Source organism: Corythoichthys intestinalis, chromosome 8 (genome assembly GCF_030265065.1).
Source record: "Corythoichthys intestinalis isolate RoL2023-P3 chromosome 8, ASM3026506v1, whole genome shotgun sequence".
Lineage (NCBI taxonomy): Eukaryota > Metazoa > Chordata > Actinopteri > Syngnathiformes > Syngnathidae > Corythoichthys > Corythoichthys intestinalis.
Window position 1 is genome coordinate 53,063,969 of NC_080402.1, and position 18,663 is coordinate 53,082,631.

At 38.0% G+C, this 18,663-nt stretch overlaps 1 protein-coding gene across 1 annotated transcript in view; it reads right to left on the reverse strand.

Annotated features, from left to right (window-relative positions):
* The window catches only part of LOC130920329 (ribosomal protein S6 kinase beta-2-like), a 42,352-nt gene that overhangs the window by 12,964 nt on the left and 10,725 nt on the right, over positions 1 to 18,663 (reverse strand). The window contains 9 exon segments of the mRNA XM_057843449.1: positions 6,750 to 6,812; positions 7,274 to 7,381; positions 7,959 to 8,049; positions 8,113 to 8,203; positions 10,752 to 10,852; positions 11,147 to 11,204; positions 14,084 to 14,231; positions 14,326 to 14,394; positions 18,013 to 18,127. Coding sequence (XP_057699432.1) covers positions 6,750 to 6,812; positions 7,274 to 7,381; positions 7,959 to 8,049; positions 8,113 to 8,203; positions 10,752 to 10,852; positions 11,147 to 11,204; positions 14,084 to 14,231; positions 14,326 to 14,394; positions 18,013 to 18,127 — 844 coding nt within the window.

An 18,663-nucleotide genomic window follows, 5' to 3' on the forward strand; every position in this document is an offset into this window, starting at 1 on the left:
TGCTGGGGACGGGACATTAATAAGACCAAACAGATTGGATGAAGGGGGCAAAGGGCCACATTTCTCATGTATATGAACCTAATTAATTAATGGGCAAAATGATCAATGCAAAATAAATCCTTATCTACTGATAATAACTTTTACGATTCAAACCTTTGTTTTCAAAAAATGCTGAAGAAACATTTTGAAAACTTCCTGAATAAATGTCTGGTTTTTATTAGCAAACATAAACATAATGAAAATAATTCACTTAATAATGGTAGGGTCAATTCTATCCTTACAACATATGGAACTATTGAAAGATCTAAATTCTCTATATAACTGAACATTATATCATGTAAAAAAGGAAAGGTTGCTTAAAAGTTGGTGGGGACAATTTTAGCATCCTGAAAAGTTGGTGGTGTTATGTCCCTACCGTCCCTATGCAAACCTACGCCCTTTTTGTAAAAGTCTTCCTTATTTTCCTTTACTTTAAAAAATCTCAATGCCTCAATGGAGAGGATTGCTTCAATTAGATCTTTCTGTGTTCTATTTGACAAGCCAGAAAACACAGTGGATGTGTCCAAATGTCTAGCTAACCTTTCATCTTTCTCTGCAAAACCATGTAATCGTTCAACATATATGCCACGTTTAGAAGAGCTTACACGCTCATCGTTACCATGAAATGTTAACTCCTGTTTAGCTAGGATGCAGGTTGCATTAATGAGGTATTTCAAACTCTTTCAGTTTTCCTTTACCTTAGGTATGTGGATGCTACCGTTGAGCTTCCGCTGTTCGTCAAAGCCAAATCGATCCTTGAGCTTCCAAAAGTTTTTAAAGCAATCAGGCTTTGAATGTGAGTGGTCGAGCTCTCATGTTTGCTGAGGCCTCGTGGTAGTTTTTTAATGTCACAATATCTTGTGTTAGTCCAGACATTGGCTCAAGTTTAGAAGAAAAGGCAGGGAAAGCAGCAAAGGCGATTTTTCGAAGGACAGCCACATAGCCAGTCTTTTCAGGTGTACCAGTCCGTTTGAAAAGCGCGAGTTATCTTCTGTCCTGTAGTGTGAAGCAAACCTTTTAGCTCCGGTGTTGTGTTAATCGCGCCCACTTTTGACGGAAAGTCTAGTTTCACGTACGCCCCCTTTCAGTGCGGCAGAGTACCATCTGCCGCAACCTGTGCCTTTTCACTGCGGTTTTATTTCCAGTCAGCAAAACTAAATGTGTTGCTAACAAACATTAAACTTTAAGGGTTAAAGACATTAGCCAGACTGTGGAAAATCAGGTCAAATAAACGTATCTGGAAACATTATAATGGCGACATGCAGATGTACGGCAACCAGCACGCTCCAATTCCATGTATCAACCCAGTTTTTTATGGATTGCGCATTCAGAGGTGAGGCTTTACTCGTTGCTGCCGCACCTCTCGTTTCATTTCTTTATTTGAACAGGAAATAGGCAAATTCAGCGATTTTGACTATAAAAATGTTTGAAATGAGTCATACATAAAGAGCAATGGACAAATATTAATATAAATTTGATGCTACAATTATTTTTTTGTCATGATGACAGGTGAGGGTCTGCCTCCCCTGCCTCCCCTGACCGCACGTCACTGCACTGACTGTATTCTAATCCCATTCTATGGTGCTGTCAACAAACCCATTCACTGTGTACAATGAAATAGAATTGCCTTCTAATTCAATTCCGATTCTATTCTTTGGTGCCGTCGACAAACCCATTCATTGTGTATGTGGCGAGGCGACATTACCCGCACAAAGGAGTGTCGCATTGTGTGTGGGAGATATGAAGTGCACTGAATACACCTCAAAACAACATGGGGAAAAAAGGTGGTAAGACAGAGACAACATGACAATTGAAAGTCTTCCGACAAGCTAGGCTGGGAAATATGACAACACATTTGTATCGCTAGGCTTCACTGTAATTAGAGTTGGAAACAGCGAAAATATTTGCAGTGTCAAAAAAAAAAATAATAATAATAATAATAATAATAATTAAATTAAGGTGCGCCTTACAAATGTTACAACCCTATAGCAATATGTAGCTTTAGTTTTTTTAATGTGCCGGATACAGCATTCTACTATTGTTAAGGATATAAATACTCGGGCTGAACCGATTACTCGAATAATTCGAGTAACTCGATTTTAAAAATTGGAGGAATTTTCTCCACCGCAATGAATCATTTAATTTTGCCAGCTGTAAGCATAACGTTTTACCCAGACTACTTTTAATGCGGCACAATGCACTGACGTAACATTCTTAAAGAAAGGAGGGAGATGCAGCGGATATATTTGATTTCAACCACGCATGAATATAGAGGTAATGACGAAAAAGCTAATAAAAGCGAAGAGAAAGGCACCAAGAAAAAGCAGAAAATGTTAAAAGTGTGGGAGCATTTGAAGCTGGAAACCAAGGTGAACACGGTTTCATGTATTCATTGTAAGACAGCGCTTGCATAACACTACCCCCGCCCGGCCCTGGCTACCCGTAGCCCCGCCAACGCTTCCACACCCCTGGTTGGACCCCGCGACCGATGACTGCCCCCGAAACCCGGGCGCCACCGCGCGACCCGCCCGCTTAGCCCCCGCTCCACTGAAGGCACCACATTTACTCCGAGAGCAGAGTAGCGATAACCAGGACAAGGTAAAATTAAGTTAACGTAGCGCTAATAAATAAGATGACGTTACTGTACCTTGCTAACGTAACGTAAGCCCTGCGGGGGGCTAGTTTTCTATTAATTATGACTACTGTCGATGTGTGGCCAACCTGTCTTTCATACAGGCTTCATTTAATCTGTAAAAACACAGCGCTGTAAGTGATGAGGGTGTAAAATAAAAACAATAAAGCTAAATGTCAATTTTAGCTCGGTAGTCATTGATGGGTAAAACAAGTGGTGCCGAATTTGCTCCAACAAAGCAAATACATTTATTTTGAACACTGCAAAAACTAAAAATCCTCAGGACTTACAATTCAGACATAAACTTAAAACTTAACTAGAACTGTTATGCAATGACATTTTTTGGTAAGTTTTTTTTTTTTTTTTTTTTTTTTTTTTTAAAGATCTTCGGTTCTTTTAAGTGAAAGCACTGCATTGGTTGTTTTTGTTTTCTAGTCACATTTGAGATGCAATTGTTGGCTGTTTTCAACAATATACACCTAAAATAAAGACATTGTCTAAAACAGGGTTCAATATTAGGTGAAATGTCTTTTCTCATTTAAAATTGTTCTTTACCTAAAACATAAGTTTTATCCGATTACTTGATTGATTGATTAATTGATTACTGAAACACAGTGAAGAAAATAAGTATTTCAACACCCTGCTATTTTGCGAGTTCTCCCACTTAGAAATCATGGAGGGGTCTGAAATTTTCTTCATAGGTGCATGTCCATTGTGAAAGAGATAATCTAAAAAGTAAAATCCAGAAATCATGATACATGTTTTTTTAACAATTGTGTGATACAGCTGCAAACAAGTATTTAAACACCTGTCTACCAGCTAGAATTCTGACCCTGAAAGACCTGTTAGTCCCCCTATTAAAAGTCCACCTCAACTTCATGTATTATCCTGAATTAGATGCACTGATGTCGATAGTAGCATAAAGACACCTGTCCAAGCCATACAAACATTAAGTCTCAAACATGTAACATGGTCAAGACCAAAAAGCTGTTCAAAGGCACCAGGGACAAAATTATTCACCTCCACAAGGCTGGAAAGGGCTAGTGAGCAATTGCCAGCAGATTGGTGAAAAAAGGTCCACTGTTGGAGCAATCGTTAGATAATGGAAGAAGCTAAACATGATGAGCAATCTCAATCAGAGTGGAGACCCATGTAAGATATCACCTCATGGGGTCTCGATGATCCTAAGAAAGGTGAGGAATCAGCACAGAACTACATGACAGGAGTTAGTCAATGACCTGAAAAGAGCTGGGACCACCATTTCCAAGGTTACTGTTGGCAATAAACTAAGACTTCATGGTTTGAAATCATGCATGGCACAGAGGGTTCCCCTGCTTAAATCAGCACATGTCAAGGCCCATCTTAAGTTTGCCTATGACCATTTGGATGATGCACAAGAGTCATGGGAGCAGGTTTTGTGGTCAGATGAAAGTAAAATAGAACTTTTTGGTGCTTTTCAGCAAGCGCATCTTTCGTGGCACGCCAGATCCACTTAGAGTGTTGTCAAGTTCAAAAATAGACCCTTAGGTAGACATTTGTAAAATTACCCAAAAATAAGGAGAGAAGACACTCAGTTTTCTTGGCCAAGGAGAGCAAAGAGGGACTAGACAGAGGAATGCTAGATTACGCTGTATAGTCACCAAAATTGATCTAAGGAAAAAAACCCTCCTTGCTCTTTTTATTTAGGGGTTTGTCCTAACACAGAAGGGTGCCACCCTGAAGGAAGGGGGAAAGCAAGCTGGAGACACCCATGTGATTTTGGTTGGCTACGTGTGAGCATGTAGGTGGTACTAACTACATACACGTGTGTAAGCAAGGGCACAGGTGAAGTGGTCAGAATGACCCAGACACTTCGGTTATGCAACGCTGCGGCCATGGAAGATGTCCTCGAATGGAAAATTGTCCTCGAATGGAAAATTGTCCTCGAAGGTCTAGACGAAAGTCTAGACGCCAGGTGCTGAAGATGTCCCGGAAGGTCTAGTTACGCAATGATGCGGCCATGAAGCAAGGCAGTTGTCATCCCGACCCTTTTTAACACTTTGTAACACTTAAACATTATACCTAGTATAGCAAGCAATAATCATTTACTGGTTATATCAAATAAGAAAAAAATATGGCAATATGTATTGTGTATGGTATATATGAGCACAAGCAAATATTCAATCAATCAAGCAAATATTCAATCAACCCTCGATAATTACCTCAACAAGTGTTTGTTGCCAAAAAGCTCAATCTTGGTCTCATCTGACCAAAGCACACGGTCCCAGTTGAAGCCCCAATACCACTTGGCAAACTCCAGACATTTGTGTTTATGATTGTGAGTGAGGAAAGGTTTTCTCCGTGCATGCCTCCCAAACAGCTTGTTGGCGTGTAGACAGCACCTCATACCCACCGTGAAGTATGGGGGTGGGTCAGTGATGCTGTGGGGCTGTTTCGCTTCCAAAGGCCCTGGGAACCTTGTTAGGGTGCATGGCATCATGAATGCTTTGAAATACCAGGACATTTTAAATCAAAATCTGTTGCCCTCTGCCCGAAAGCTGAAGATGGGTCGTCACTGGGTATTTCAGCAAGACAATGGCCCTCTGCCCGAAAGCTGAAGATGGGTCGTCACTGGGTATTTCAGCAAGACAGTGACCCTAAACAAATGACCAAATCTACACAGAAATGGTTCACCAGACACAAAATCAAGCTCCTCCCATGGCCATCTCAGTCCCAAGACCTCAACCACATTGAAAACCTGTAGGGTGAGCTGAAGAGGAGAGTACAGAGGAGAGGACCACGGTCTCTGGATGATTTAGAGAGATTCTGCAAAGAGGAATGGCTGAAGATCCCTCTTTCTGTCTTTTCCCATCTTGTGAAACATTATAGAAGATTAGGTTCTGTTTTGTTGGCAAAAGGGGGTTGTACAAAATATTAACACCAGGGGTGCTAATAATTGTGACACACATTATTTGATGTCAAATAATTATTTCTTTATGTGGGATTTTTTCCCCACTGAATAAATGCACTTGTATTGAAGGTTGAATTTTTCTCTTTTTTCCATTAATGTCCCATATTATTTAGAGAAAAAAAAATTATTAGAAGCTAAAAAACACTATTATAAATCCAATAATTATGGAGAGCACTCTAATTCCACTAACAGTGTTTGGAGGAAGAACAATGATGAGTACTATTTCAAGAACACCATCCCTATTGTGAAGCATACAGGTGGTAGCATCATGCTTTGGGTGTGTTTTTCTGCGCATGGAACAGGATGAGTGCACTGTATTAAAGAGAGGATGACTGGGGCATGTATTGTGAGATTTTGGGGACCAACATCCTTCCTACAGTCAGAGCATTGAAGATGGGTCGTGCCTGGGTCTTGCAACATGACAATGACCCGAAGCACACAGCCAGGAAAACAAAGGAGTGGCTCCATACGAAGCATAACGAGGTTCTACTAAGGCCTAGCCGGTCTCCAGACCTAAACCCAATAGAAACCCTTTGGAGGGAGCTCAAACTCCGTGTTTCTCAGCAACAGCTCAGAAACCTGACTGACTGGACGGCCAAGATCCCTCCTGCAGTGTGTGCAAACCTGGTGAAAAACTACGTTTGACCTCTGTAATTGCAAACAAAGGCTACTGTACCAAATATTAACATTAGTTTTCTCAGGTGTTCAAATATTTATTTGCAGCTGTCTCACACAAATACATCGTTACAAAATGTACATTGTGATTATTGGATTTTTCTTTTTTGATTATCTCTCTCATAGTGAACATGCACCTATGATGAAATTTTCAGACCCCTCCATGATTACTAAGTAGGAGAACTTAGTTCAAATGTGTGTTCAAATACTTATTTTCTTCACTGTATTTGATAGCTGCAGCCTTAATGAATAAAAAACGTACTAGTTACAATTTTATAAACAAATAATATTATTTATAGTTGTGGCATAGAGTTGCTGGTGTGTGAAAAATATTTTCTTATTCTCAGGGTTTGGGGTGTAAATTTACATGTCTGGCCTATTTTTTAGGATGTGTCCTTTGAACTGCAATGTGTTTGGTACCCCAGCTCTGACAGGAATGCAAATGGCAGTTACTTTAATTTCTGCGCAGTCTCCTTTACTGGAGCCAAGTCTTTGGGCTGGATTCTTCTTCAACAGCTGGCGAAAGAAAGAAAAAAAAAAGAGTCCCATTTTAAATGATAATCTTCTACTTACAAATGAAATGTCTGCATATTTTCAAACTGGAATTCACTTTCTATATGTTGGACAGCTTGTGTGAATAAGACTAGAAATTTCTTTTACATTGTTTGCGATGCAAAATTCCATGGTACGGCAACAGATATACAATTCCTCTATATGTTGTAATTGGTTAACATTTAGAATTGCCGTTTATATTCCAAGTTGTCAAGTTTAATTTTCAAGTGTTTTTGTTTTCAATGCAACATGGATTTGAAAAAGAGCTTTTCAAGTATTCCCTCAATAAATCATGAAGATGCTTAAAGTTGTAAATGACGCAGTTTTTCTGGAACTGGCTCAGTATAGTTCAGAAAATGTTATTTATTCTCTGGTTAAAAACAACTAGTTAAAATCAACTCGCTATTATTATTTGCATTACAGACCTTTTTGATGAGGTCCTTGGCATCGATGGTCAGATAGGGAGGCAGATTAAGTTTACATTTCAAGATCTTATCAATGGTCTTTTTACGGTTTTCCGCAGTGAATGGCGGCTAGGGAGAAGGATGATAAGAAAATGAAACAAATTACTGTGACAACATTACTATTACTGCAAAAACAAACAAACCCAATCAATTTAAAATAAGGTATGTGCTTTGCAAGCTTAAATAACAATCATGTCACTTAAAAAAAGCACATTAAAACTGATTCCACATTTATAGGCATTGTGTTTTCTTCTGTGTACGGTATAATAATTGGATGCTTTCTTATGAACACTTAAAAACAAATTCATTAAAGAAAAAATGATTTTTATTGTTTAATATATCACATACATATCTATAATTGCCGTCAACGCTCCAGAGAAAGTTCATGCATGCACAGTAGCAATCCGGTATTCCGTCACGATTGGGTAGAGACAAGCGGGAACAAGTGAGGCAATACGCCAATAAATGTCAGCCACTTAGCAATCAATTGTGAATGGGCTATATCCCCCAAAAAGAAATCCTCTTTAGCCCACACTACCACAACAGCTCAGAAATTCTAATGAGGTGATGCACTGATACGGAAACAAATAATTGCTTGTTTTCATGTTCTAGTTGTCATTTAACCTCTCCAACACTTTCATCTTACCGATCCAGTCATCATGTCATACATCAGGGCCCCAAGGCTCCACCAGTCTACTGCTTTGTTATGTCCTGACCTTGTCAGAATCTCAGGTGCCCTGCAACACAGAGTCAGCAAAAGAGTGAGCGAGTGAGCGAGCAAGCAAGCGATTGATACTTACATGTACTCTATGGTGCCACAAAATGTATGTGTGACGATTCCATCATGAATTGACTCCTTGCAGAGGCCAAAGTCTGTTAACTTGATATGTCCTTTAAATACAATTGTCAGAGAAAAGTGAACATTTGCAGTACTCTGTTTACTTAAGGCGGTCGCTACCTACATTTATTAACAAACTAGCATTGTACTTCGACATATTTACGTAAAATAAATGGTAACTGCATGTTATTTTTAATTTGTTGCTTTAAACCACGAATCGAGATGTTTTACATCCATATCTATAAAGAATTCAGGGATTTAAGCATTTATTCACAAGAATTTTCACCAGAAAAGCTCTGTTTACATAAGGCGGCCGCAAGCTACATTGATTAACAGACTAGCATTGTACTTCGACATATTTACGTAAAATAAATGCTAACTGCACGTTTGTTTTTTTTGCTTTTAACCAAGAATCGAGATGTTTTACGTCCATATCTATAAAGAATTCGGGGATTTAAGCATTTATTCACAATAATTTTCAACGAAAAAACCTCTTTGTGAATTCACTCAGTCAGCTTTGACAGCCTCGCCAACAATGCAGGCCCCCTATTTATCGGCCCTGTGCCCCGTCAATACATTATGAAGTCTATGATTTAACCTTTTATTCAACTTTATAAGAGATGTTTCTGAGTTTAGGAAATTCGGGCACTTCTGGAGCTATTATTTTCTATTTGTGTGATTATTTAACATGCTTTAGAGGCATTTCAATGACGTTCAGTGTTTGCATTATTCAAATTTTTAACAACAATTTTTACACTTTTACTGCAATTGACTCTCAGCTCCAAAAATCAGTTATCAGCCCCTCTAACTACTATTGGTATCATTCCTGAAAAACCCATATCAGTCGATCGCTAACAAAGATACTCTTAGAAGATAACCTATAAACAGTAAGCCTAAAGGCTACATTCCACGGCAGCCGGATCTACTCCGCAAGTATTATAATCAATCTGCATGCATCCACACAATGCGTTCACCATGTGGCACCAACACTCAGATTAGATACACAAGGTAGAGATGGCCGGTTTAGCGAAAATTTACCGTTACCAAGACGGTTCACAACGACCGACGTAATTTTGACTGTCAGTAAATTCGTTGTTTTAATGAAACGAAAAAAATTAAAGTCTCTTCAGCCCGCTTTGACTATGTGTTGTTTGGCTATGCCCATTCCCTTTTAAGAAAGTACAGTACAGTGCTCACATCTGAAGTCACATTGCTGTCAGAAAATCAAACAAACAGAAGCACGTCGCTATCAACCGTTACGCTATCGCTACAAGTGAACGCGATGTAGTCAGACCAGAGTGAAATGGCTACCAGTAGCCAGGCCACAGGCATTTCAAGTATAGCATTCTTCGACACTCATAGTGTGGTGTTGGTGCAAAGAAAGAACTCGACGTCGGTTGTCTGGACGACGAACCATGGAGCACTACAACAGTTTGACAGTCTATTTCATGACAACAAGGGGGAGCTGCGCACCTGGGTGCAGGATTACAGCCTATTTCCCGGACGACCACACAGGGGAAATGATTGTTCAGAACCTGAAACAAATGTTCTCTGAGTGGGACGGAGTCGCCATCACCACCGACAGCAGTTCTAACTTTGATGAAGCAGCTGAACTCAATGAGTGGATGCAAGAGCAGTTACGTATTTGGGGACGGACTGCATCCGGCAATCAGTATGTCGCTTTTTTTTTTTTCCTTTTTCTTTTTTAATCTCTGTGTGTTTGTGTGTGTGGGGGGGGGGGGGTCTTCTCTGCTAGCTTTTATAACAGGACAATTTACAATGAATCAGCTTAGCATTTAACATTAAGTGCAAACCAACAGTATAGCCTATAATATGACCGTTTAATGGCTACAGATATTTTTCTGTATGTGCTTGCTTTATTCTGTGTCATTACTGCTATCATAAAATCTTAAATGTTTCATTGGCATAAGATATAGAGCAGTATAGCTTAACGTGTATGTGTGCGTACGTGTATTTCAGAAAATCTTCAGGAAAAAAAACCTGAAAGCTTGAAGTAAACACTTACGTTGAGTCATCATGTCACAGCAGCCATGAACAATAAGGTATCAGATACTCGGTCCTCTGTTTGAAGCACCTCATGTTTTAAGTCATTTGTTTTACAATGACATTTTTACACAGTGGCCATAGCAATTATTTACAATGTTGTACATTGTTCAAGGTATTCAAGCAGTTTTAAAAGTTTATACTTCTTGAATGCATATTGTTTACAAGATATTTTTATGTACTTTATGTTTACATGTAATGTACAATTGTTAAGCACGTTAAATTGAAATACATCAACGAGAAACTTAATTTGTATTTCATACATTGATTCAGATTTTCAAATTATATAACAGTCCGCTTGGGCGAATTTATCGTCATTTATCATTATTGAGGTTAATCTGCTCAATTAATTGTGATAAGTCTTTTAGGCCATATCGCCCAGCTCTAGTTGGAATCCTGTTGTAATAATGCAGAATGTTTTTTAAAAAAGAAAAAAGAAAAAAAAAAATCCTTGCATAAGAAGACTGGTACAGATTTAAGTTTCAAACAAAACTTAAATGCATGCGTTGTAGTTCAAAATGCATCGTCTTATTTTACCTTGGTGATTAAGCATGACGTTCTCAGGCTTGAGGTCTCGATAAATAATTCCATTTGAGTGGAGGTGACCAAGAGCCAGTATGATCTCTGCTAGATAAAAACTGCCCACACACAAATTGCTTTAATCAATGATCAAAATTAAAGAATAGACATATTTGCTAAAAAAATGAATAAAAAAGTAGTTTCCTAAAGTTTTGATGCCATATACAGTCTTAAAAAAATTTTTTTTTTAAAAACAAGAGTGCAAAGGCAGCTACTGTAACTGAAAAACTACAATGCATTTCAGGATGAGAAAAAGGATTCTTCCTCATATCCTGATGTTTAACTTAACAGCAAATCAAAACTGTATAAAATATTACTTTTAAATTCTCTGCAACAGGAAAAGCAATCCATACCAAGCAGTGTCTTCCATGAAGATGCCTTCTTTCTCCAATTGTGTGAATAGCTCTCCTCCTGGTGACGATAAGACATCAATTCAAATTTTAGTCTAATTTTAAGGAGTACAGTTAAAGTGTAATTAACAACCATTTGTTCAATCGGTAAAACTTTTCCATAATGGAAAGTAATTGTAATGATACAGAAAATGTTTTAACATCTAACATTCTTAAATGTTAGATGAAAAACATGAACTGCAGCTTTTCCAAACAAAGGGTCAATTGTGCAGTCCCTCTAAACATATAGCAGATGAGGTGAGATTGTACTTTCTGCATTGCTAAAAATATATTTTTATTCTATACATCCTTTATATTGTTAACTTCTGAAAGAGATCTATACAGTTTTACTATACTGCATTAAGTTCAGTAGTTCAGCTCTTCGGGTACCCGAGCTGCTCTTTGACTACTGACATTTGACGAAAAACGCTTCCAACAATTACCCCGACATGGCCCGAGCACCCACCAGCTGCTCTTTTACTGCTGACATTTGACGAAAAACACGTCCAACAATCACCCCGACATGGCCTGAGCACCCATGTTTATGAATTAAAGTGAATGAAAATCATTTGAAATACTGTTTCCGTTTTTTTGCCACATTGCCAAGACAAAATATTGAGGGGGATAATATTGCTGAGGTGGTTAATTCAGTTAAGGTAAATCAACCTAAAAAGACGTTTTAGTGTAACTGTATTTCAATAACAATAGCTTGAAGGGTTTTTTTTTTTGTGAATCAGTGAAAATGTGTATTCTAAGAAGAATATATAAATCAGGCCATGATCTAGCAGTCTTTTTGTTATGTCAAAAGCCAATGACAAATTAAGAATTGGAAAGTGTTCATAGGCAAACTGCACAGACACTAGATTCTTTCCAATTGAATAGCTTAACCTTGTTGTTTTATAATAATTGAGCCTGATTCATAACGAGAAATTAGAAGCTAAAACCCAGCAGAGGACTGCGACATATTATGAAGGTGATGACGCCTGCAGTGCATCTATAGAGTTCATTTGGGTCATTATTGGCGTCTAGTGGTATGTATTTGTTTTGAGCACGACAAAAATTCTAATATTAAAAAAAAAAACATGATGAGAGCAATGTTCCTTCTAATTTTTCACGTGTCTGAGCAGACACACAAGCTCCCTGAGCACACTGCAGACCACTGTGAGCAACATCAGATGTGTACGCTGTGGCCACACACCGGTATCACATCTGTTCAAAACCTTGGATCACAGCAAGTTACATGACTTAAGAAAAGAAAGAAATTACAGCAGTAATTTTCATTAGTTTACTTTTAATACTAATTGATTTGGCCCACTTAAAATGAAAAAGACAAAAATCTGTGTACTGAAATGTGTACTATGTTACATGTGAGGGTCCTGCTTTAACCATAGAAAGAGTCCAGCTTTGGCCTGGGTAAGGTCCAGTTGTAACATGCGAGTTAATACATAAAACAATGAACAACCACAATGGGAATATAACAAATTCCCACACACTGTTCAGACAATTAGGACACTCAAGCTTCCTATTCTCTGTGTCAAAGCATCTATACAGACGGGTTTAAAATAAAACATTTTTAAAAATCTCACTCAAATTTCACTGCTTGTTCCTTTATTTGCACATACTCCGAAAGCAATTTCACCTTAAAAGAACCGCATTGCTTTTTTACTTTGGCTTGATGAGTGTAGTATCGCTGCCCTGTTCCTTTTCCCATGATAATGGATTTGCATTTGCATCTCTTAACTCTGCTGCACTATTGTTGGCTAGCTAACTTGCATGGCGCAAATGTGCAGAGCAAATATGCACAACACTGTCAATGCTATAATTGGCTGCGTAAGTAAAGTGAACTCAATCATATTATTGGCTAGACACCTGTTGCTCATTGAGTTACGTTGCAAAATGGTACAGAAAACAATATGTTGTCTAATAAACTAGATTATATCAGTTCTAATATTATATATTAACTTATGCTGTAACGCTGGCAAAAATCGGCAGCGGAATATTGCTTCACACAGGACTCTTAACTTTTTCATTCTTTATCTCCTCACCAACCCAGGTCATGCACCTCTACTATTACTATTACTATTTACAATCGTGGTGTAGTAACCCACCAATGGGAGAGTCGCGTTGCCGTATCGAAGGCACCAATAGGAGTGTCGCGCTGACACATCACTGCGGCGCCAACAGAAGTCCAAGTGACTCTACGTTTCTGTTGAATTTTATTTTGTGCGCTGCATAGATTTTGTTTGCATTTCAGTTCAGTTTATTCACACATCATTCAAGATATACAGTTCATGGACATATGCAAGCAGTTCGTATGATAAGATGCGCGAAAAAGACACTCCAAAGAAGCTAAAGTTTTTAGCACACACACACCTGTACCCATACATACAATTAACTATGGACAATTTCACAATTCTGGTTACATTGATTGAATTTGATATGAGACACCTTAGTAATGTTATTCAAAGAATCAGCTTATTATGCATACATTGCTAGGAGATGAGTTTTAAGTTTTTTCTTAAAGATGGAGTGTGACATTTTTGTGCGCTGTGTATGCTTAGAGGGAACATTGCAAGGGAGGATTCAACAACAACTGTATCTATCACCAATGCTTGTGAATCATAGGCCCTATTCTCTCACGTATTTCCACTCACCAGCACTCCGTTGGCAGATTTCCATCATTACGACGGAGAACTTTTAACCTATGCACGATTCTAACAAGTCACTAAATAGACCTATGTTCGTGTAGCGTAAGGTCACACTTAAGTGTCCAACTTCAAGAAGATCCGCATGATGATGTGCATTTTGTGTTATAATTAAATCAATGGCCACCAATACTGACTTTGGCTTTGATTTTAACTTTTGATTTACATTGCACAAGTAGGACACTCGGTATCTTACCACTTAAATACTCCAATATGAGGTAGAGTTTCCCACCAGTCTGGAAGGCATAAAGAAGATCCACTATGAAAGGATGTTTCACTGTCTCCAGGATCTCCCTCTCCGCTCGTGTATGAGCAGTGTCTTTAGCATTGCATACGATTTTGGCCTGAATTAGGAACACATGGAAGTGCAAAATGATTAGAGAAAATTTTGGAAAATTTACCTTTCTCGAGGTGGTAAAGGAATATACTTAAAGGTACCTTTCTGAGAACTTTCATGGCGAATACCTTTCCTGCCATGGCACCTTGGACCTTTCTGACCTGGAAAACCTAAAGAAATTGTATGATACTTTTAGGACACTAAGAAAGAGAATTAGTTATCCGATATTATCGAGTGCGATAACATCGGCTGATAAAAGCAATTTACAATGATACCGGATAACATCAACACTGGTTTTTCATTATCGGTTTTGGGCCAATATGCATATGGCAGTGCTGTCATGTACACTTATTGCCTGCCTGTGTGTTTGGTGTTTTTTCGCCCTCTGCTAGGACTTAGGTGTAATTAGTTTTAATAGGTTCCAGCACTTTCTGCTGATTTAGAAGCCGTTTACATGCTGACCATCCAAAAATACAACAAATTTCATGTTTGCATTTACATGGTTCCGACTTGGTTCTGTCTCCATTCGATCAATGTCGCAATTCCGTGTGAAAAGGTTCTAGAGGACAGTGCAGTTTTACAAGGCGACTGCCAATGATGCACTTCCTTGACAACAACCTCCTCAGCCCGGAAGACAACGCACCCACCCATTCGAAGAATTTAGTTGTTTTTTCTTGTTTTTTCCCCTCATACGTTTTATACTTTTAGTCACGTTTTTCTCCAGTATTTATTTTTTCCTCACGTTTTTCTTGTACGTTTGCTCTTCTTTACAAGTTTAAATGATTGTGACATTGCTTGTCAATAAAAAAAAAGCCATGGCGTCCATGTGTTTTTGCTTTAAAAGGCACAAAAACAAAAAAATATATTTAAATTAAAAAATTACAAAAATAGTAAATTAGTGCCGCCGTTCCGCTATGTTTGCCGTTTTGAATGTTTGCTAGCAGCGACTGCGCACGCCCAAAGTGACGTTTGTGAGTGCCGACGTCATCGGAGCGAGAGAGTTCTATGCATATGGTTGCAGCAACATCCCCGCAATCGAATCGTTCCGCTTTGGAGGCTGGAAGCATAAGTTTGCGTCTTCGCCTTCTGTTTTCACTGTCAGCATTTAAAGGCGAGGCCATTCCGCAACACAATTGTTGCGTCTTGGTGTCGCAGAGTCACCATGTAAACGGATATTTCGACGTGAGCTCATTGTAAAGAGGGCTAAATGGACGAGCTAACATCTGCAGACCGTGTACCTTAGTAGTACTTGCCATCTCACCGCGTTGTTTGTGCCTTATTTAAGCATCAATAATAAGTTATATTCTTCCTTTGATTTATACTCATGAGTGTTTTGTAGTTTATTGGAGATTCGTTTTGTTTGCATTTGTGGTCAAATGTGGTCACATTATTTCATTGCTTGCACGCTGTACTAACAGTTGCTATTCAAATTGACATGTGGGGTATACTTTATTTTGTGACTATTTCATATTATTGACATCTTTTGTTGTTTTCAGTTTTTTTTGTGACTACAGTGGTACCTCTACATACGAAGTTAATCCGTTCCAGGACCTTGTTTGTAAGTCGAAATGGTCGTATGTCGAGCAGGATTTTCCCATAGGAATACATTATAATTCCATTAATTTGTTCCACAGCCCAAAAACCTTCACTAAATCCTTAAAAAATACTGCTGGTACTATTACAAATGGCAATTACACATAGCAAAACAAATAAATTATAAATCAAAATCGTAATAATAATAATAATAATAATAATTCCTGTATTAATGTAACGAATCGGGTTCTAATGTGGCGGACGTTTTTTGCTGACCCTGAACACACCGCGGTGCTGACGTGCCAGAGGCAGACTGGTGAGCTTGAGTTTCACTTTCACTTTGAATGTTTTCTTAACACCGTCAATTGCGGCAGACAGAAGGTGTTTTTGTTTTGAATAAGTTGTGAAATAAATGATAAAAACGTGGCGAAGTTGGCGATTTCTCTGGAGATGTTACCACAATAAGAATTGTCAGCTTAACTTATAAAGACTGGCGAACGATGGTCGGAGGAGGATCGTGGAGATGTATTGTTGAGCCATTTCACGGATGCCCACCCTACGCTCATATTTTTCTGTCATTTGCATCTTCATTTAGAAGGTAAGCGTCAACTTTTTCCTTGTTTCACCACCTGTACCAACCTTTTCTGAAACCAGTGTTGATTTGTCGCACAAGAAAATCCGCCGTGCATTCGTCTGCGGTGCTGCCATTGTCGTCGTATTTCGAGCATGTCGTCGGATGTAGAAACAAATGGCGCGTCAAATTTTACGTCGGATGTCGAAAAGTTCGTATGTCGAAGCGATCGTATGTAGAGGTACCACTGTATATTTGATATTACTGATACAATGTTTTGTTGTTTTCAGTTTTACAAAAAAAAAAAAAAAAGCATCAGCGCTCTTCTCAAGATGACCACAGTGACGCCAACTCAACTTTACTCCAGCGTCTGACTTCTCTTTAGAGCCTGATTTGTTCGCCATCTGTCGATTTGTGTACCCACACACACATTGAGGACAGAATAAGTGTCTTATTGACACTTTTCACTTGCAATAAATCCGAAAAACTGATGTTTGAACTATTTTGTTTTCAACAATAAATATAGTAGTGCAATACAGGCACTTTTTTCATAACTTTAGTTGAAGATACGCTCTTTACTTTTCACAGAATTTGTTACATTTATCATTATGAAAGCTTCCAGTGGGGCATCACAATACAATTAATCACAATATGTTAAGTCCACAACTGCATAAATCGATATCGGTTTGATATCAGTATCGGATTTTTGGAGTTAAAACAATATCGGAATGTCGGTTAAAAAGTAATTATCGGAAAACTGAACAGAAAATGTCTTTGTTTGTTAAAAGGTATCCAACATAAGACATTACAAATTAAGATATGAAACTATTTTACCACAGAAAAAGCTTGTTACAATTAACTCACTGATGTACTTAGTGTGAAACGTGGGCCTGTTTAAATGAAATCAAAACTGATATACTTGCAGAATGCAGTATGAATGGCAAATGAAAGACAAAGATATTTTGTACCTTCTGCCATCTAATAGTGAAGGTATATTACTGTCTAGCCTTTCACCGTTGCTTCCATAGAGAAATGAAAAAATACATATTTGTAATGAATATTATGCTTATGACACATTAAGTAAATTTTGATAATTTTCAACTGCAAACCTCATGGTCTATCCTACCGTAGCTCAGAATGGTTGAGAATCATTGTAACACCACAATACAATATCAACAATGTGATCCACATTATAAAGGCTAATTCTTTAAAATAAGTTTACAGTACTTTTTCCTCTTATCATTTGATTTTTTTTCAAGTAGACATAATGTTGTGGCTTGTCTCATGTATACAAAAAAATACTTAAAGCATGTGCAGAATTGCATTGGTGTGTTTTCAATGGAGGGGTTTTCTAAGAGAACCATGCCATTTTGTTTGAAATATTAAATATTTTTAATTTCATCCTGCAATGTCATGAAAAATGTGAGGAATTTTGACACACCACAGGTATCAAGTGTATCACGAATGTATCGTTAACAATTCTGACACATTTGAATCGACAAAAATATTGCCAATTGCTTTTTGTTATTATTTATAATATTTATTGTTTATTGTTTCCTGAATATTTCAAGGTTTACTCCTTATTAATTGGTGAGAAAAATTACAGTGAAATATTTTGTGGTTATAGGGCAGCAAAAAAAATAATGACTATGACATGCACATACACCCAGAAACAAACATACACCTTGCCATAGGCTCCTTTTCCAAGTACTGTCAGAAGCTCAAAGAAATCAGGTCCAACTCTTTCACTGTCTTTATTGACGCATTCACTGGTCAGCTCCACTTCCTCTTTCGGTACACTGGATCAAAGAGCAAAAACCAAAAACATCAAGCTGTAATGGGTATGGGTATACGAATATGCATTAGGTATTATGTGCTAATTTACTATTTTCAAATAGCTGGTGCCAGTTGAGGACATTGTTTTCAGCTGTTAAAACCAATTCATATATGTACAATACCTTTCTAAAGTATTCGGGCCCCCTCTAACTTTTCAACCTTTCGCCTTCAGCCTTCAAACACAAAGATATAAAATTGTATTTTTTTGTCAAGAATCAACAACAATTGGGACACAAACTTGAAGTGGAACAAAATTCATTGGCTATTTTATACCTTTTTTAACAAATAAAAACCTGAAAAGTGGTGTGTGCAATATTATTCAGCCCCCTTGCATTAATATTTTGCTGCAATTACAGCTGCAAGTCAAATCTTTTTGTTTCCAAATCTGGCTTTAAACTGCTCCAAAACAGTATCTTGGATCTGCCTGGTGTGTACCTTGGTCTTCATGATTCTCTTTGCACTTTAAACAGAACCCTGAGACCATCACAGAGCAGGTACA